Source organism: Typopeltis vanoorti, chromosome 2, assembly GCF_054136105.1.
Source record: "Typopeltis vanoorti isolate ZY-2024b chromosome 2, IOZ_Tvanoo_1.0, whole genome shotgun sequence".
Taxonomy (NCBI): Eukaryota; Metazoa; Arthropoda; class Arachnida; order Uropygi; family Thelyphonidae; genus Typopeltis; species Typopeltis vanoorti.
The window spans coordinates 29,357,824-29,380,039 of NC_143550.1; the positions used below are offsets into that span (position 1 = coordinate 29,357,824).

A 22,216-nucleotide genomic window follows, 5' to 3' on the forward strand; every position below is an offset into this window, starting at 1 on the left:
AAATTAGTCACTAGTTGATGTTCCATATTGCATTTATCAGTCTACTTGAGTCGAGAAATCCAAGCAAACATAAGAATTTGGTTGGTATATTTGAATTACTCAAAGGAATAAATATGTGAACCATCATTAATAAGTCATGTGAGAATGGGAAATGTAAAGGAAAGAATAAGTATGAGTAGAAATGCTTTCATTAATGGCAAATGAATTAATAAACATTTGTGATATGTATGTCCTATAAGTTGCTGGGGAGAGCAAATAACATGTGATCCTATGAAGTCTAGACATCAGTAAGTGAATTGATGATGCCATAAAAAAAAAAAAAAAAAAAAAAAACTTACAAGGAGAGGAAAAGAGATTTGTTTGCAAAGTATAAATAACTAACCAATAATAAACAGCCACTACATGCATTTAGTAGTTCCATTAAAAACTATTGGGAGAGGCTAATCCAATGAACTAATAATGTTGATGAGGTGATTCAGTTAGGCATGACAGGAATACATATGGTTTGATGGAGCAGCAAATCATCTCATAAAATTTGGTGTGCATGTTATATGTATTTCTCTGTTTGTGTATATTTCTCTTCATTTTCTAAGAATTTTCTTTTGTTACTGCAACTGTTACAAACGACACAATGGAAAGACACTCCGCTACAGCAGGCTATTCTGCATGTATCAAACAGTATAATCAATCACAACCATTGATTTCTGGGTGCTGTTGTCTCAATGCTCACCTTACTTTGCTTGCTGGAATGTTTAAAACCACTGGAATTTGACCTCCTGCACCATCTGTAGGTTTCTACAAACTGCTCAAAGGTTTATGTATTTGTGAGCGCACAAATACATATACGGGGCTATTAACATGAAAACGTGAAGCAATGTTTATGCGTTGAAAAGTGTCCTCTTCATGAAGCATTAGTACATTGTGTTTAATTTTAGAAATCACGTGAATCAAGGAAACAGTTAGGGGAGTCTTTAACGGGAATAAATGCAAAAATCTAATATTGGTGATATTGCTATTCCGTTGATGTGCACTGCATACCTAGCACCTTGAATATTTGCCCCTGACACACACACACACACATTCATTGATATTTGTAACTATATCTATATACTGAGCTAGTATTGGCTGTTTATCAGGTTTTTTGTTTGAATCTAATTTCATGAAGTAATATTATTGGAAATGTGATTATTAAACTTTTGAATATGCATTAATATACAAGTATTATTATTACTATTATTACGGGCAACTCCAGGGAGTCATTGGACTCATCGAGGGAGGCCCCAAATCATATTCATCACAACTATTTGACATTCATACAGTATCTATCATACCTCGCCTTAAACTCATTCACTGTCACAGCATCCACCAAAGACTCAGGGAGTGCATTCCACTCATTCACTACTCTAAAAGTAAAGAACCCAGCTCCAACACCTTTACTAACCACACTTTTGCCCAGTTTCCATGGATGTCCCCTAGTCCTCCCACAACCAGCCCTGTTCTCAAAAATATCTTCTGAATTAATTTTATAGAAACCCTTCAGTAATTTGAATGTCTCAATCATGTCTCCCCTCCTCCGCCTATCAACCAATTTTTGCAACCCACAAATCCTCAACCTGTTCTCATACGGTTCATTCCACAGACCTGCTATCATCTTGGTCACTCGCCTCTGGATCCTCTCCACCTCCTCCCCATCAAGAAGAAACCTAGGTGACCAAATCTGAGCACAGTAGTCTAGATGGGGTCTTATCAAGGCTCGATACAGAGGAACAATAACCTGCTTGTCTCTGCTTGTCAACGTATTCTTCAGCAACCAAGTGATTTGATGAGCTGTTTTGGTCACTTTTGCAATGTGTCCCCTAAATTTCAATTCCTTATCTACCAACACTCCTAAATCTCGTACCTCATCAATTTCCTGGAGCACGGTTCCACCAATGCAGTAAACTGCCGCCAATCTTTTCACCCCAAAATGCATAACCTTACATTTTGCCACATTAAACTGACATCCATTCTCCTTAGCCCAGACCTCCAATCTATCCAAATCATCCTGCAAAATTTTGACGTCATCTGCATTCACTATTGCCCTATCCAACTTCGCATCATCCGCAAACAAATGAACTGTTCCTCTCAGATCATTTCCTACATAATTTATGAACAAATTAAACAGCAGTGGTCCAAGAACAGATCCTTGTGGCACACCACTAGTCACAGGCCGTCTTGTGGACTCTACTCCCGAGTAAACCACTCTCTGATATCTCTCCGTCAACCACCCTCCTATCCATCTCACCAACCCTATGTCCATTCCCATATGCTGCAATTTACTGATTAGAATTCCATGTGGAATCCTGTCAAAGGCCTTGGCAAGGTCCAGTAGAATCACCGTAAACCCATTACCCTTATCCAGTTCAGCCGTCACTGTGTTATAATATGTGAGCAAGTTACTGAGGCATGACCTACCCTTCACAAAACCATGCTGTCCCCGATACAGTATCCCATTTTCTTCTATCCAATCTTGTATTTTCCTCTTGACTATTTTCTCTAAGACCTTGACAATGATTCCTGATATGCTAATCAGTCGGTAATTTACAACAGCAGTCTTGGAACCACCTTTATGCAGTGGAACTATTTTACCCTCTTTCCACCCGCTCGGGACTAACCCAGACCCGAGACTCAAATTAAACAAAATGGTCAAGGGTACTGACAATTCTTTAGCTGCTTCTCGTACAACACGAGCTGGTATACCATCCAATCCCACAGATGTATTGACATTGAGGTTATGCAATAGACTACTCACCTCCACTTCATTAACCACAATTCCCGTATAATCTACTGGTTTATTCGTTTCTGCAATGTCACCACCTGGATGATATACTTTTGCAAAGTGCTCACTCAGTAACTCAACTATCTCAACTGATTCAGTTACCTCCCTACCATCGGCATTCTTTAAAATCAATCTGCCATGTACATTTTTCCTTTTACTTGCTACATATCTAAAAAACTGTTTAGGATTCTCTTTAGCCTGCATGGCCAATGTTCTTTCGTAATCCTTTTTTGCTTTTCTTACCACACTCGTCACCCTTCTGGCCTGCGCTTTATACCGTTCATGTGCCTGCCGGTCACCCTTCTCCTTAAATTCCCTCCATAGTTATTTCTTTTTTTGCAACTCAAGCTTAATGGTGTTATTCATCCATTTAACCCCTACTTGATTTATTATTCGGACTCTAGGTATACAGTCAGCCATTGCTTCATGCAAGCACTTCTTAACTACCTCCCATGCACTATCAACTTCTAGTCATTCCTGAACACATGCCATGGCACTGAACCAATCAAACTCCTAAGCTTGTCATACTTTCCAGCCCGATAATTCCACATGTACCCTGTCTTAATTGAAAATTCTACACCTTTAGCCACCTCCCAAGTTAAGACCCTATGATCACTCTCACCGATTGGTGGCAATGTGGTCATATTTGTTACAGCCAAATCCTCAGATGTAATTACTAGGTCAAGCACTCTCTGACCCCTAGTATTTTCCATTACATGCTGTCGCAGATAGTTATCCCTTAATAACCGCATAAAATCCAGTTCTCAAAAGTTATCATGATCCAAAGTATGATTTGGATCATGATAACTTTTGATGGCATGGCAATTAAATGTCACTGTAATTACATTTTTTGCACCTAGTTGATTATAAATATTGGTCATACTTAATCTTGCATAGTTAAGTTATGCATATTATATAATGCACTATTTCTTACTTTTTGTTTTGCATCTGCTTATTTTTCTAAACAGAGACTTCAAGCATACTTGAATCACCTTTATCCTTGCATTATTATTATTTCTAAGATTTTCTATAAAACATTAAACAGAAATTCTTTGTGTTTAGGCTAATACTTTATTATTAGACATGTTGGTATTTTGGGGAGGTACTTGATAATACATATAATGCAATAACTTAAAAATTTTAATGACCATTTTGTAGGTATTAAATTGGCTTCATCCAGGAAGCAATGCAGTAGTAACACAGAAGCTGAAGCTCACTGCTCTTTAGGGAAGAGCAATTAGCTTGAGCTTCATTTTTTAGTCTCTCATCCCAAGTCCTTCAGTTTATGTCAAAAGTAACCCACCCATGGCTTCTAGGCTTATCTTAGAACTTTGCTTTCCCTTCCTTGCATCTATCTTACTCTCATGATCAATATCAAAGAATTTCAAGTGTGTGTGTATCTGTATAACAGTATACTGTTCCCTCTGATGCTGGCAGTTTGACTTGTGCAAAATAATTAGAAATAGTAATTAAATTTTTTAGCATCAAATTGTGGATGTTTTATCAGAAATTACTCATTCAGATAAAAATTTATTTCAGCTGCTAAATAGGCGATGGTGAAGAATCCATCGTTCAATTCTTTTAAGACAAGGTGTGATGTGTATTTTGTAATAGGACTCTGGTGATGAGAGTGCTAATTCTATGGAGATCCAGAAATAATACTAATATTACATCATGCTATTGCACATGCCACAATCACCAGGTGACTGGAAAAATAGACATTTGCAAATGTAAAATTATATTTGAGAAATAGAACGATGCATTCTAAATTTTGATCCCTCTTGTAGACTTTTATCCTGCATAATTATCCTAGTATGTCCTTTTACATTTTGTTAGTGGGGTGCCACATTTTTTTTTTTTATCTTCTCACGTTTCCCTTAATGTGTTAGGTTCAGTGGCCTATTTTGGCCAAATAACTCCCTAAAAAAATTAATGTAATGATAAGGAAGATAATTCCAATCAGTATATGTTTGTCAGTTGTGTGTATTTTTTAACCATGTTCTTTTTCTAGTGAAAAGAAAAACTTGGACAATTTTACATGTTCTTGACAGTTGAAAAATCTAAAGGTTCTCTGCTTTCTAGATAAGATTTGAACCAGGGCTTTCTACCAAAGGGTATCATTACTGGGCTCTGGTAGTTCTGCCAATTGTTTTTCTTATGCAAAAATAACATACTTATTTGCCGATGATAGTAGCAGGCAATCCTTTATTTTAACTAAACACTTATTTCAGCCTGATTATTATTTTAATCTTAGTTTTAAAAATACTGTAATCTATTTCAGTTTTACCTTCGATAAATAAAACTCAAAGTCCTGTTATACCATCATTTACAACTTCATCAACATCGGTGAATAGGATTCATCCCATTTCAACCAGTTCTGCAAGCATAAATGCCATTTCTTCAAAACCTATTGTTAGAGTTGCTCCTTTGAATGTAAATCCACAAGGTCTTTCTAATCCTTCCATAACATGTAAGTATTTAATAACCAATTTGTCAGTTTTTTCTAATTTAAGTTATAATTTTGATATCTCTTTCACTGGATTTAAACTTAATATTAATAATTGATTTTATTAATCAGTTATTAATTTTTAAGATAATTAATTACATTATCTCAAATTTGAGACTTCAAAGAATGATATCAAACTCTTTGCAGTCTACCCTGTCCTAATCATAATGATAGTCTAAAAATTTCTGAATTCTGGGAAATAGTAACTTTGGACTCTCACTAGTAATCCATTTGTAATAGTCCAATTGCTTACACAAACTTCTTTTTTGTGTGTGTGTGTGTGTGTGTGTGTGTGTGTGTGTGTGTGTGTGTGTGCGCGCGTGCGTGCACGTGCACCTTTTGTAATCAGTTTTGTTGGTTTTCTTTTATGTATGCAGTCATGTTTCTTCTTTTTATATGTTTAATTACATATATATTTATACCTTACGCTCATATGTTCGCAGGTCGGTTTATTTCGCATGTCTTAACACTATCTATTTACCATGCACGAATAATTTTATTTTATGTCTCTTCATGCAGGTCTATATGTAAAGGTCTTAATTTAATTTAATTTAATTTTTTTATTTACATAATTTTTCTTGTTAAACATGTTCAGTTTCATACGCTGCTACGTTTTGTGATGAGCTTTGTGCTCCTTTGTCTATGTCTATCTATAATTCTGACTATGTTCTCAGTTCCCAGTGGTTCCTAATAGTATCACATTGACTGGCTGGGGAGTGTCAGCATAGCACAGTACCATGTAACTTCTGTTCATTTCTTTCTTGATGTAGCAGTCTTTTCTTTCTGCTTTTTTTCACTATGATGATGATGTCATGAGAATACTCATCACCACATATTAATGATGTGTATTAGATTCCTTATTTTCCTTACTTAATTTATGTGTATATTCATTAAATCATCTCTATGAATTACATTAGTTAAATCAGATGTGAACCATTTGTGTATGACTGGCATGTCTAAGTAAAATGATAGGCATGAATATAAATAGATTTCTTACAGATAAAGAAATGTTGAGTTTACAGTGATGGTATTATAGATGGTTCAGTGAATTACTGTGATTGGAAATGTATAGTGAATAAACTCCCTCCACTGTTTGTATGTTTGGAGGGAAAACAATGCAAACATTTTACTGTAAAATAGTCTAAAAAAAAAACAATTATAAAATAATAGATAAGTGGAAATTTTTCTAAGTATTTACAGAGACCCCCCACATCCATTCCTTCTTTTTTTTAACCTCAAGGATATCTTTTTCTCCTGTTTTCATGTCACCTTTATCATCTCTAATTCCTTTTTCACTATTTAAAGTAATGTTTTTCAAGCTGGAGGTTGCTACACGTTTTGTAAGCTTTGAAATCAGTTTGGTGGATCACGACCAACATTTTTTTAAAAATGAAATATAATAAAATATATCAGAGTGTATCTCAAAGATACACTCTGTTATATCATATCTCATTCTTCCCTTCAAGAGAGAAATGATTTGACCATATATTGTCCCTTCAGCATTGAACAAACATATTTTTACAGTTTTAATCATTACCTTGTGTTCTGAAAACCAACAACATAGAACAGAGGTCCTGTTCCATTATTCCTTGCACCATCATTCTGGTGTTACGCCTGCTTTAAGCACTCAATTTTTTCAAAGTAAACATGATATGCTAGTCTGAATGTTTTCGATTAAATTTTAATTGTAATATCAATATTGATGTGATGATAATCTATAGTGTCTGTGTCAGAGGAGTTGTTAGTCATTATGTAGTGTTAGTTCCATTTTCATTCAGTTGTCTCCAATTTACACTAATTGTCTATATATAATATATTAGACTCCTAATTGTGTAATTAGTCGTACAATAAAGCTACTTGTGTTTCTTGCATTTTCAGTATGGGGTCTATTGGGGGATAGGATGTTTATAACTATACAGGAGCATTTTCATTTGTCTTCTGAAAGAGTAGGCACTGTGATCAAAACTGTTCTTTCCTGTGAATAAAACAAGCACACTTGTATCATTAAATAAAATATTTCCTGATTTCTGTTTTTGTTGTTTATTTTAAGTTTTAAATTCTATGTTGAATTTAAATGTTACTAAAATGATTAACTTTTTTATATTTTTATTTTTATATTATCATATGTAGTTACGACAAAGTGTGAAACTTTGTTTGAGATCTCGGTGGAGAGAATTAACTCTAGAGGTAGTGCTATACCAGGGCAAAGGTGAAGAAAGCTGCATGCAATTTGCCGCCTTCCAAAAATCAATTGAGCTTTGTCTCATATCAGATACTAAACTGGTTAGAACAGATACTGCACTTTTCACTTTTCAGCCTTTCAGCTAATATAAGTGAGTACTATCTGTTCTTATCAGCTTAATATCTGATACAGGCCACAAGATATTAAATTGATTTTAGAAAGGCACTGAAGTGCATGCAGCTTTTTCCACCTTCACTGCAAGTTACCTCGTATTGTATGTGTGCATGCACTGAGCTGTAAAATTTATTCTTTATTAATGGGTTGAGGTCAGAAAAGTTTCAAAAATGAACTCAGCACATCCGTAGAGCAAAAACCATCCGTGAAATAAACCATAACAATCCTTTGTCAAAATGTTCAATTCCATATAAGTGAACTCTTGATAGGTGCATAATCAAATATCAAAGTATATAGCAAATAAGCTTTAATTTAGAATAAATGAGACATTGTAATGGAGAATATTATAGATCCATTTTTAGTTTAAAAATTTATCAAAGAGCTTATGGGAAAGTTGTGTTCATAAGCTGTGGGTTTTTTTCCTAAAATACAGATGAATCCATCATATTCAAGTTTCACTATGTTGTTAATTCCAAATTTAAGCTTCTCAGCTCCACTTTTAATATTTGATAATTTTATTATACACCCTCTGTCCAAAAAGAAACCTGTGTTTTATTTTCTATCAAAACCGAACTTTTGATAGAAAATAAAACACAGGCCAATTATAATTATTCAAATAATTTATTTCAATCAATATACTCTCCCTCAGCTTCGATACAGCGTTTGGTATGGTCAATTAATTCGTTGAATGAGTTTTTTATATCGATTTTTGGGATACTATTGAGGGTTGTGGTTGCTGCCTCTTGAATGTTTTCCGTGGTGTCGTATCGCTTTCCTTTCATCGGCAAATGAAGTCAGAGAAAGAATCACAGGGTGCTAAATCAGGTGAATACAGCAAGTGATCCAACACACAAACTTGGTTTTTGCTCAAAGGCTGTCTCACAGTGTTCGAACGATGAGATGGTGCATTATCGTTCAAAAGTGACCAGCTGCCTGCATCATGATATTCATTGCCGTATGTGACGAATTCTCGCTATCAATTGCTTCAAAACTTCAAGATAAAACTCACCGTTGACCGTTTGGCCAGGCGGAACAAATCAAGGGCACTACGATTCCAAGGGCATTATAATGCCCTTGGAATCATAGAAACAAATCAGCATTGTCAAAGATACCAAGTAAATTACTTGGTATCTTTAACATATATTATACCCAGTGGTGAACTATAAGGGGCTCGTGCGAGCCCTTTGTTAAATTTTTCTCAAATTTGTAAGCCTCTTGTTCTTCTTGTTTAATAATCTTGTAGAACTAGAAAATACCACTGTGGAATGTATACTTGCTACTATAATTGCTACTTTAAATTCATATGGATTTTCTGATAACTATATAAAAAATCATTTCATTGTATTTTGTTCTGATGGAGTTAGTGTAATGTTAGGAAACAAAACAGGTGTTGCAATCAAACTTCTACAAAAATTTCCCAACGTTGTGTTTGGTATTGCACTCATCGTTTACACTTAGCATTAGACGATTCGATAAAAAAACATTAAAAATCATTTTACTTAAGCATAAAGAGCTAATAAGCTTAATTTCGGCAATGAAAACATTACTTAAATTAAGGGGATATTAGATCCCGCATAGTTTTAAAACCGAATAAGAAACTCAAAGATGGGAATCAGAGAGTTTCTTGCCGATTATAGTAAAGTATAAAGTATCGGCGACACTAGCGTTAGCCAATGCAAGTGATCCTAGTACGTAGTACAGTACCGGGCAACTCGTGGCAGAACTACTCACTGATGAAGCCTCAAAAAAGGCTGAAACTGGTCTGGGTAGTGACCTCCCTCCATAATGTAATAACAGCATACATTTCCTAGGAAATGTGTTTTTACATTATGGAAAATACCTAAGAATAGCGATCTGAACTTCCTCCACTTCTGCCACGAGTTGCCCGGTACTGTACTACGTACTAGGATCACTTGCATTGGCTAACGCTAGTGTCGCCGATACTTTATAGTTTACTATAATCGGCAAGAAACTCTCTGATTCCGATCTTTGAGTTTCTTATTCGGTTTTAAAACTATGCGGGATCTAATATCCCCTTAATTTAAGTAATGTTTTCATTGCCGAAATGAAGCTTATTAGCTCTTTATACTTAAGTAACTTAATGGTTGCACCTGTTTTGAAAACTCGTTCGCAGAGTACATAAGTTCTTTTCGCTATACACTTTGTTATTAGGTCTAGCTACTCACTGATGAAGCCTCAAAAAAGGCTGAAACCGGTCTGGGTAGTGACCTCCCTCCATAATGTAATAACAGCATACATTTCCTAGGAAATGTTTTTTTACATTATGGAAAATACCTAAGAATAGCGATCTGAACTTCCTCCATTTCTGCCACGAGTTTCCCGGTACTGTACTACGTACTAGGATCACTTGCATTGGCTAACGCTAGTGTCACCGATACTTTATAGTTTACTATAATCGGCAAGAAACTCTCTGATTCCGATCTTTGAGTTTCTTATTCGGTTTTAAAACTATGTGGGATCTAATATCCCCTTAATTTAAGTAATTAAAAATCATTTTGAAATATTTATGGATAAATTATATGCTTTTTATCATCAATCATCAAAAAACCAACGAGAATTAAATACGATTGCACAAGACCTTGGTATCGAAAATTTAAAGATCGGCCGTGTGTTTGGCCCACGATGGGCAGCTTGCAGTTTACGAACGGCTCTTGCTTTGTGGAGAAATCACCCAGCTTTATGCAATCATTTTGCATCGAACGATAAATATAAGGCTTTTTAAACTGACTTCTCAATTTGTAATTTTTAAAAGATCTACCATTAATGATTGATATCCTACAGGAATTATCATATCTGTCAGAAGCTCTACAAATTCGCAATATAAGTAATATAAGGTCTAAGTTAGTTTTTTTTTTTTTTTTTTTTTTTTTTTTTTTTTTTTTTTTTTTTTGCTTGCCGATGCAAACCCTTTGTTAAAATTTCAAATCAGCATTGTCTTTACTTACTTTTGACTTCATCAAGCGACTTTTTATCGGGTGCCCTTCTTCTGGTGGTCTCCACTCAGCACTCTGGTGCTTTGTTTCGGGTTCATACTCTGAACACCACGTTTCGTCACCAGTAACAATCGTTTCATGGAAGTTTGAGGCCTTACAAGTGGTTTTAAGAAGTCCTTGGAGTGTTCAATTCGATACATTTTTTTGGTCGTCGGTCAACCTGTGGGGAATAAATCGCAAATTCAATTTACAAAGGCCCAAATTCTCAGTCAAAATGTTGTGCACAGTTGATTTTGGAATCTTCAATCAATCTCATGGACGATTTGGGGTTTTCTTTGATGAAATCATGCACTTTTTTGGATGTTAACCTCACTCAGTCCAGTTTTTGGATGGCCTGGCTTTTCATTGTCCTCAAGCGTCTCACGACCACTTTCAAATTAGTTAAACCACTCGTAAACTTGAGTACAGGATAACATTCATCTCCGTATGCTTTTTGAAGCATTTGATGCATTTCGGTAAAACTTTTACCAAGTTTATCAAGTCTTACCAAGTCTTTTTACCAAGTCTTTCACAGCTCTCTGTTTGTAACTCATTTTCCAACCATTCGTCAAAACACACTGTCTCTCTTGGCACTATAACTCTGCTTCTAATGAAACAAATGTCATAAACAGTTGACACAGCATTAATGAAGGGTGTCACTTTCGACAATCAAAAGATACAACAGGTGGTGCCACTAGTTTCTTCTATTTCCGAAAAGTTTGCTTTCTTTTTGGACATGTTCGGGTTTTTTTTTTTTTTTTTGGTATTTATGGGAAGGGGGAATATACAGTAGCAAACAAATTAATCTGAACGAGCTAAATTTTCATGAAGTTTTTGGTTTTAGTTTTGGTTTACTATTTTCAGTATTGGTTTTAGTTCTCTGTTTTGGTTGAGTGCTGTGTGTTTTAACTGTTTCTGCAATGTGTTTTAATAGTGCAAACAAGGTGACATTTGTAGTGTTTTATTCATTTTATTTGGCTATAAAATTGTTACATCTCCAAGAAAGCATTCCAAAAATATGTACTCTTTGTCAGCACACATCCATGACTTAATTGCCAATGAGTGTGGTGTTGGTTGGGTGCTGTTATTGCGATTTTCAAGAAGTTTAGGAAGACGGTACCTTTTCTCCTGACTGAAAAGGAAAATGTGAGCAAAAAGAGAAAACTACACTTACTGAAGGTTGTTTACTAATTAAGAAAGGCAAAATGAATCCAAGATTATCTGCTGTAGACTTAAATAAAGACTTGGTAGCTGGTGGGATTAATGTTTCTGACATCACAGTTCATTGACAAAAATTAAACTCCAACTCTACCTAAGAATTTATAGGTGCTCCTCTAAGTTCATTAATTTGCTTAGGCATGGACTCTACTGTGATGTTTCTGACATCACAGTTATTGAAGGCTAATTGAAAAAGAGGCTCCAGTGGGAAAATATGTGCAATGATTGGTCTGTTGGGAAGTGGAAGAATGTCATATTCTCAGATGAAAGCCATTTTTTTGTCCAAGGAGAGCAAATACCTATGTTCACAAATCAGCAACTGAGAAGGCTGCTGATTTGTGCTGATTCGCCCACCCACTATCAACAAGCTCCTAAACACAGCTAAAAATATGTTCTGGGGTTGTCCAGGATCACTTGTGCCTGTTGACGGTATGATGAAAAGTGACCAATACATAAAAATATTGTAGAAAATAGTGGTCCCACAGATCCAGAAAGACAAAGAACTCATCTTCCAACAGGATCATTCTTTGTGCCACACTTCAAAAAAAGTGAAAGAGTTCCTTAAAAATCAATATCCAATTGTTTCAGTGGCGAGGGAACTCTCCATCCAATAGTAAATTTGTGGGCCATTGTGTAAAAAAGAGACTTAAATAATTAAATTGTGATACAAAAGATAACTTAATACAATTCATTATAAAAGTAGCGTTTCAAGATGAAGAAATAAGAAAAATGCCTTCTGTATTAGTAGAGTCCATGCCTAAGCAAATTAATGAACTTAGAGGAGGAGCACCTATAAATTCTTAGGTAGAGTTGGAATTTAATTTTTGTACTTATTTTCAATGTTTTCTTTAAAATGTGAGTTTCAGATTAATTTGTTTGCTACTGTGTGTGTTTGAAATAGATTAAATGACTAAAAGCCATAAAAAGTAGAAACACTATTTTAATATATAAGTGAACTGCACAACTAGTTTCATCTTCTTAGAAATCTTCAGGTGCATAAAATGAGGGAACTACTAACAAATATTGCAAGAGAGAAAAATCTATACATTAAAGCCGGCCTGGTTGGCCAACTGGTTAGCGTATCTGATCTCCATCCAAAAGGCTGTGGGTTTGAATCCTGCCGTCGGTATGGATGTTTGTAATTGTCTGTGAAAATACTAGTGGTGTTAGTGGGCAGTAAATGATGATGATGGTAGTTGTGGTTCGTTGTAATTGGTGGATTGAGTAGTGGAGACTAGGAAGATGTAGCGAGAGAGAGAGATGCCCTCCCTCGATGAGTCAGTGGGCTCCCTGGAGGTATCATGTATAATAATAATAAAAGCGATAATATATTAACATTTGAAGCTGTTCTGTGTACCAAAGTTGGATAGCAGGGCAATGACAGTCTGAAAGATTATACCTGTGCTTAGTTAGTGTTGAGATGTACTGGATGGAGGATGATTTCTTTAGATTCTATAATTCTTCTTTACAGCTCATTATAGCAGCACAAGACATTTTCTGATTTGCCCCATATGACAATGTGAACCATCTTTTTGTTATTCAGTGGAATAATTTACAGAATACACTAGAGAAGCCTTTGGTCTGAAAGACCTGGCTCTGATTCCTGTGAGGAACCTTTATCTGCTCTCTTGACTAAAGGTGAGTTAGCTGGTCTCATGCAGAGCTTTTTTTTTTTTTTTTTTTTTTTTTTTTTTTTTTTTTTTTTTTTTTTTTTTTTCACCCAGAAACTTGGGTTTTTTGTCCCGGAACAGGCAAACCGGCCCGTGAACACACATCCGCAGACATAGGACACACCAGGAGTCATAGGGCAAACCCCCTTATCCTGTACAGTTAAATACGGTAGCGGTTAAATGAATAAAAAAATCCTCAACACCGCAAGGTAAAAGAGAACGGAGGGAGTGAGAAGAAGAAAAAAGAAATTAAAACGTTTTACATACAGTTCGCATGCGGAAAAATTTTAAATCTAAGAAATAGAGAGCGAATGTTGTTATGGCCATTTCTTCAGGAGAAACTATATTATTCTTCTTATCACTTTTATCTATACTTCAACTTAGCTTCCTTTAAAAGAAATGCATTTTAATTATTAATTTTTATGACCATTTTTGTTTAGGAGTACCCTTTTTTATAATGTCATTGGCTTTTTTACTCAGTTTTTTAGGGCATTACTGATATTTTATAGACATGCATGAAGAATATATGGGAAGAGTAATTTTGGACATACTATTGTAGGATGTTCCTGGTTGTCTTCTTATTCAGTGGCATCTGGTGTATGGCAGTATACATTTGTATTACTGCTGGAGTATAACTGAACAGAAGGAGAGGGTTGGAAATGTAGAGAGAGAGAGAGAGAGAGAGATGTTGGAGAATTGTGGGTGAGGCAAGAGGTATGCAAATTTTAAACCTGTGTTTTAAGGGTGGGATGAAAGGGAAAAATAGAAATTTTTTTTTGGGAAAGGAGAAGGATAGAATATGAAGAAACAAGATTAGGGGTGGGAGTAACAGGTTATGAGCCATTTCGACAATGCATCGTCTTTAGAGCTCATGAGAAAAGTGGAGACTATATCATGTCAGCTTGGTGTTTTTGTCTTGGGTGTATCTGTGTTGTTTTCTATTGGTCAAAGTCATGACTAATTTTTATGTTTTGGAGCTTCCAACTCTGAGATTATATAGGGACAGTGAATGTTTATTGAGTTTTTGTCACATTTTATGGCTATTGTTTCTGACATTTTAAGCATTATTTTCTTTTCCTGTATATCTCTTATTATTGCTTTGTCAATTTGTGAAGTGCTTCTGTTCAAGACATTTATACTATATTTCTCTCCTAAACTTCCAGAAGACATTCTGGAAGTTTAGGGGAGAAATATAGTCAACTTTCAGAATGTCTTCTGTTATAATCAACAGCTGTTCTATTTTGCTATCTCACTATATTAACTTCCTCTTCAGAAGCATAATCATTGTGCAAGCACATCAGTTGCAGCAAATAATAACATGGTAAAAATGAAAGTAAAATCATTGCTTGTTGTGAAATCACAACAAGCAATGACTATAGTTCTTTCTCTGTGTAAAAAACTCACCAGAAATTCAATATTTTTATCTCCCAAGTAGTTACAGAATTGAAACTAAAATTAAGTTGAGACCTTTTTACTAATAAATATTGCAATTAAATTGATTTCAATATGCTGTATCTATAGATATATAAAAGATTTCTTTTATGTAAAACATTACTAATGATATTTCTAATTAAAAGACATTAATCATTATCATTTTATATACAGTGAAATGTGTGCATATATAATAAAACCAAGTTATCCCTTCCGTTTTCTCTTTTAAAATTGATCATTGCTAAACATTTTTTGAAAAAAACATAAGATAATCTGATGTGACTCATGGTTGACTACAGACATAAAGATAATATAGTGAGGACCCTATCTCTTCCACATTGTTGTAAGTATTCATGGCTGTAGATATGTGTGTGTGTGTGTGTTCACAGGGCCAGTTTGTCTGTTCTGAGGGATGAAAAACCCTCTATCTCCATATGAGACTGGTGAATTCACCTTTAGTTGAAAGAGACCAGATAAAGGTTCCTCATTCCTCAGGAGTCGAACCCAGGTCTTTATGACCAAAGGGCTTTATCTGTATCGACTGAGCTTCAGAGGATCTAATCTGATATAACCAAATAGTAAATGTCCTACAGAAATATCCAAGGTGGGGCTAGGCATATGAATGAGTTCCTTGATTTTTCTTGCAACTGACCAACTGATCTGTTCTGTGTTTTCTGGCTACTTGTAGTGGCATCCACTTCCATTTGATCTACTGCTCGATAGCACCGAAAAAATAATGGTATTTGTGGTACATCTTTTAGTTAGAGAAGGAAACCACCCATGAAATGAAATCGTATACACACACAGAGAGAGCAGGTTTTCCCCCCTCAAACTGATTGTCTTGTTTCGGGAAGTTTTGCTCTGCCTTTGTTGATCCTTAATTTTGTGCATTTATGTCAAATCCACCTTTTATCAGAAATAATCATTTACTTGATGAAATATTCATTGTAAGGTTCTTTAGCAATTCTCTATAGGCATAATTTAGCTGAGCTTGTTTCACTGCAATTTCTTTGTTTGGAATAACCAGAGCGGATAAGGGTAATGCCACAGTCGTCCTTAATACCAGTGAATACAATCGTAAAATGAACATTATCCTCTGCGATCGTGCTACCTACATCCCGCTAGAACACGACCCCACAAAAACACAAAACACAAGTTAAGAAACTAAAAATCTTACTCAAAAAAGTATCTTCCTGGCCCCCTGACGTCACGAAAAAACTTAAACCTTTCCGCTCCCATTCCCCCCCACCCCACCCCGAATATACAGTTTACCAAAAATCCACAAACCCAATTCCCCACTCAGGCCTATAGTAGATGCCACCAATGCACCTTGCTATAGACTATCTAAACAGCTGGCCAACTCTCTGATCCCCCTCACTGGAAGGTCCCCTTCCTATATAAAAAACTCGACCCACTTTAAAGCCCTCACAGAAAATTTAACCTTGAATAAGACAGACATATCGGTAAGCTTTGATATCTCCTCTTTGTTTACCAATATTCCCTTAATTGACACCTTATCTCTCTTAGAAAACGTTTTTCCCTCTGACATCTTAGATCTCTTTTCCTTTGCCATTAACTCTTGGTATTTCTCTTGGAACAACAAAATCTACAAGCAGATAGAGGGAACTGTCATGGGTTCCCCCCTCTCACCCCCCCCCTTGCCAATTTCTATATGGAAGATTTCGAAAAACGAGCCATAGACCCCCACTCAAACCTTCTATCTGGCTAAGATATGTAGATGATGTGTTCTCTATTTGGCCTCATGGCCCAGACACGTTAGACTCCTTCGTCAGTCATCTCAGTAGTCTACATCCAAGAATCCAGTTCACTGTGGAAAAGGAAAAGAACAATTGTTTACCCTTCCTAGACACCTTAGTCCACACGCCTGCCTAATGATGCACTTACCTTCACCGTATACAGAAAACCCACACACACACAGGCAGATACATTCACAAGCTCTCCCACCACCACCCCTCTCAACAATATGGCATTATTAAAACTCTTACCAAGAGAGCCCACAATTTTTGTTCCAGTGGAATCGCCCTCACTACTGAGCTTAACCACATACACAGCACTTTCCTCTCCAATGGCTACAGCGATCACAGTATCAAAAAAATAATCAACTCCTCCCCCATTCCCCGTCCTTCTCGTCAACAAGATTTAAAAAATGCCATCACCATACCCTACATCCGTGGCACATCCGAAAAAATAGCCAAGATACTAAAACAGTACAACCTACACACAGCATATAAGCCCCACCGCAAACTTGCTACCCTTATCCGTTCTACGAAAGATCAGCTCCTTCCTCTCTCTCTGCTTGGAGTTTACAAAGTACCCTGTTCCTGTAAGCTGCCGTACTTTGGACAGACAGGCAGATCAGCATCCATCCGTCTAGAGGAACACAAGTCTTACATCTTCAAACACAACTATGGCCATTCAGGCTTGGCTGACCATGTTTTGGACACCACCCACAGGGTATCATGGAAGAAAACCACCATGCTCCACCACAGCAAATTCAAGAAAGAGAGACTTTTCTTAGAAGCAGCAGCAGCTCTCAAAAACCAACCAAATCTCAATAAATACGGTTGTATTAAGCTTCCGAAGATTTGGGAAACACTCATCACCAGAGTTCCCACCTTACATTCCAGGGCACCTATTACTGTCCTTAGAGGGCGCTCTACCTAGATAGGACTTTAGTGTCACCCACGTGGTTGGGCTCTTAGTATTGTTTGTTATTTGTGTATATGTTACATTAATTGTTTTTGTAATCCCCGTAGATATCCTAGTGACTAGGACGAAATATAGGAAGTATTAAATTCTATTTTAATTCTTTGTGAGTGTTGTAAAAAATCCATTAAACCTCCAACATAATGTCCTCACAGCACTTAAGCCTCTACACACGTATTTGTTTGGAATATTTCAGCGCTTCTGTTGAAATGCTATATGTAAAACTGATTAAGGTGACGGTGCCTAGTTTTTGTTAAGTATCACATTTGACCAACATACTAAGTACCTGTGGCCAAATGTTCTTCAATTGCTGGAGACTATCTTATAGATAATTTCACATTCAGTGTGAGGTTGGTATTCAGGTGTGACTGATATCAACATCCTTTAAAATTTTCTGAACATCAGATACATTGCTTGTTTTCACAGTATTCTAGCTTTTTGCTTTGCACATTTCAGGCCACTTTGAATTTGTCAAGTAAAATTCATGAAGAATTTTTTACCCTCTTGCCAGCCTTTGATGTGTTTATCATGTCAATAAATCCATGCATGCAAAGTGTCCATTGAAATTTAAATAACATTTTGGACTGTAAGAATAACATGGATACGAAATCAGTTATTTTATATTTTTCATCCATGTGGTTTGGGTATTGAACAATGATCCAATAAAATGTTGGATCATTGTTCAATATATACTGAATAGAATATTTAACACATACAACTTATAATTTCTGCTGCACTCTAAAAAAATTAAAATACAATATAATTACATATAGACTTTGTATCATATAGACTGTTGTAGCATAAAATTAATTGTTGATTGATTGTTATTTATAACTGAATATTTTGAAATGTAGGCTCCACGTTGCAGACAGTAAAATCGCCAGTGGTTCATTCACTTAGCAAGCCTTCTACAAGATCAGAAAATCCTGTGTCATCTGTTGTCAAACCTGACAGAAAATCATCTCTGTTTTATTTGGTATGATATAATGAATTTATATTTTTATTCTGTAATTGTCATACTAAATTTAATGTCAAACTTGTATAGTCGCTTATGTTAATTTTATAAACTATGGTTTCAGGTTTCAACATATCTATTTCTATTATAACAATCAGTAAAAAAAAATAATGTTTGTTCTTGCCAACGCTTTTTACATTCTTTTTCTAATGTGACAGTTATCCGTCTTTCAGAAAAATTTTAACAAATATCAGTGCATTATTGTGCCGTCCTTTAGAGATTTATAATTGTGACTTCAGTGTAGTTTTGAAAACATAGGTGTGGTGAAAGGCTTGGGTTCTTAAGTTCTCTGAATGATCAGGTTCTGCTTTAAAAAAAAAAAAAAAAAAAAAAAAAAAAACAGATAGCATAATTTATGTAGGTATTTTTCTAATACAACATTTTCTGTTTCAGTATTTACTGATAACTGTGAAAATTACATATCATTTGTGTGGAAGTATCAGTTAGTATCTTTAGTGTCTGTGCCCTGTGGCTTGCTTTTCCTTTTTTTGTATATGCTTACAAAGAGATGTTTACTGGCTGAAATGGCATTTTTGAGGATATTTAAATTCCAATGTCCAAGTGACTCCTCTTCAGCCAACAGGCTGCAGGTGTAATCTCATTATGGTCATGGGTGTTTTTATTTGTTGCTTGCAAATGAAGTGGGAGCTGCATTTCATCACCAAGGGTTAGACCACCTTCTCATTTATTGGAGGCCTATAGTAAGTTGATCATTTCTCTGTTTGGTCTCTAGATTAGTGTTTCTGGATTATGTAAAAATACATTTAATATCTTTTTAAAAATGAAAAATAATAAATAATAAAAAAGTTTTTTAGTCCGTCTGCAGTATACTAATGTACTATAGATTGTTATGTGTGTTCTAGTCATATGAAAAAACAAGCTGTACTTCCCTGATAACAAAGTGACAAAATTTATTTATTTAATCTCTTTTGATTTTTTGTGAGGGGGAAGAGATTGAGATAAACTTTTTGTGTTATTTTTATATTTCATAATACATATAGTTGCGTTTGTTTAGTTCTACAGTTTGTATCTCACAATGTCAAAACTGCTATATCATATTCACTCATTACAACAATAAGTTCAAAGGCTCATTGTGGGAGACCCAAACTGTCCACTAAATATCTACATCTCCTTGAATCTTGACAGACAAAGCACTCAGAACTCATCCTGGTGTCCCATTTACCAATCTCGAAGAGTGCTGAAACATTTCTTCTGCATCTCAGTCCTACAGCCCTTTTACTGTTTCTATCATATCCTCTCTTTTCCACCTATCAACCCACTTTTGCAGTCCACAAACCTTCAGTCTGTCGTCATAGCATTGCATTGACCTGAGCAAGCTAATCTAGATATGGACTTATCAAGGCTGTATTAAGAAGAAGAATGATAACTTCCATAACTCTGCTTGTTAGTAGGTGCTTCAGTAACCAAGTCATTCTGTGAGGTACCGTGTCCACCTTAGTAACATGTCCTCTGAATTTCAACTCTGTCTACCCCACATAGCATCATCAATTCTTTGGAGTACAGATCCATCAAGATGTACACACAGCTTGTAATCTTTTTTTATTTCAAAATGTGTAACTTTATGTTTCCTCATTAAACTGGTACTCATTATCTTTTGCCCTTACTGTCAGCCTATTTCAGTCATCCTTCATGCTCTCTACATTGCCTTGATTAACTTTTACCCTACCCAATTTTGCATCATCAGCAAACAACTGAATATTTTCCTTCATATCATTCTTATCATATTTCCTTCATATCATTCCTGCATCATTTATCTACAAGTTAAACAGTAGTAGTGGTGAAAACACGGCACCTCGTGGTATACTGCTAGTCATAGATTATGCTTCTCCGTCATCATTATCCGCCCTCCTCAGGTCCATATCACCAGTTTTGTATCATCCTGATTTGTTCCAGTTTGTGAAATAGTTCCATGCAGTATCATTGTGTAGCCATTCCCTTTATCCAACTCAGCTGTCACTCTTTAATAAAATGTTAATAAATTACTGTGACATGACCAGCCCCCTTTGCAAAGCCATTCTTCCCGTTTCCCCCAGTGTATAATATTGTTATCCACCCTTGTCTATGTACTGTATTTAGTACTGCAACAAAATTGTAACGTTCATTTTTTTTTTTTTTTTTCATAGTCCAGAAACCCTGCTTTAGAGATTAAACATGGAACTTTTTTCCAATAAGTACTTTTACTACCATTACATTTTACTATCCAGTACTTTTACTACCATTCCTGAGATACTGATTGGTCTACAATTGCTACCACGGTCTTGGAACCTCCTTTACATGAAGGAACTATTTTGTCTTCCTTTGCTCCCTTGAGACTTTACTAGAGACCTTAAGTTAAACAGCCTTGTCAGGGGCAAGGGCAATTGACAATTGCTCTGGCAATTGGCAATTGCCAGGGGACATTCTCCATATATTTTCTGTATCAAATGGTTTTTGGCATATATTTGACAAGTTTCAAAATTCAGATTATGCACAAAGCTTCATGATTTCTCAACTTTTTATTGCAGGTGGTTTCTTGTGGAGGAGATTAAAAGATTAATGTATCTTTTCTTGGATTTTCTGGAAATTAAACCATCCTTTTCCTTTCTTCCTTACACTAGAAAGATAGGATGTGTCATCATTAAAAATCCTTAGAATAAATATTACTCATCAGTTATTTTATTTGCTCTTAGAACATCGAACTTGATTTAATAATACAACCAACAAAAATGCCACTATTTTGTTTCCATCTGTGAAGGTAATGTCTGTCTGTGGGGGATGGTTCTCAATACTGGGATATTTTCATTTGTTTCTGTTTATAGTACACAGACTAATTGTCTGTGTACTGTACGATCTTTTTTTTTTTCCCATAGTCCAGAAACCCTGCTCTAGAGACTAAACATGGAACTTTTTCAGGCCACTTTTGGCCTTCAAAAAGTGAAGCAGTGGTCTCACACCAGGCAATGAACTTCATTTCCCACCTGAAGACAATCACAAATATCCATGCCTACAGTGGGCTTTGAATCTGCACTCTGTTGGTTGGAAAGCTGATGTGCTAACCACTCAGTGAACCTGGTCTCTGCAGTGTAATTTTCATTACATTACCATGTTTGGAAAACACTGATGTAATGAATAAAAGTCAATTTTTTTACAAGGGCATAAAAATGACTTCTATGTTTTACAAGAAGAGTACTACTTTTCCAGGACAGGTTCATTTGATCACTTAGCACTCCATCAACATACGTGCAATACACTCAATGGATATTCACTTTCCTGTAGTTACTTACTAAGCTACAAATACAGGTGCTATATGTTATTGATTACTTATTTAATTTTTACAACAATTTTAATGAATAAAAGTCCATTTTTTTACAATGGCATAAAAATGACTTCTATGCTTTATAAGAAAAGTACTACTTTTCCAGGACAGGTTCATTTGATCACTTAGCACTCCATCAACATACGTGCAACACACTCAATGGATA

General features: G+C 35.6%; 1 protein-coding gene and 1 non-coding gene across 2 annotated transcripts in view; both read left to right on the forward strand.

Moving 5' to 3' along the window:
- LOC150108900 (chromatin remodeling protein domino-like) overlaps positions 1-22,216 on the forward strand; it is a 731,915-nt gene that overhangs the window by 335,657 nt on the left and 374,042 nt on the right. The window contains exons 23-24 of the mRNA XM_090410792.1: positions 5,100-5,288; positions 18,574-18,695. Of these exons, the coding sequence (XP_090266918.1) occupies positions 5,100-5,288; positions 18,574-18,695 (311 nt within the window). The remainder of the gene's footprint in view (positions 1-5,099; positions 5,289-18,573; positions 18,696-22,216) is intronic.
- Positions 7,629-7,818, forward strand: LOC150108901 (U2 spliceosomal RNA). The gene has a single exon (XR_016550582.1). It is a non-coding gene; the product is annotated as a U2 spliceosomal RNA (small nuclear RNA).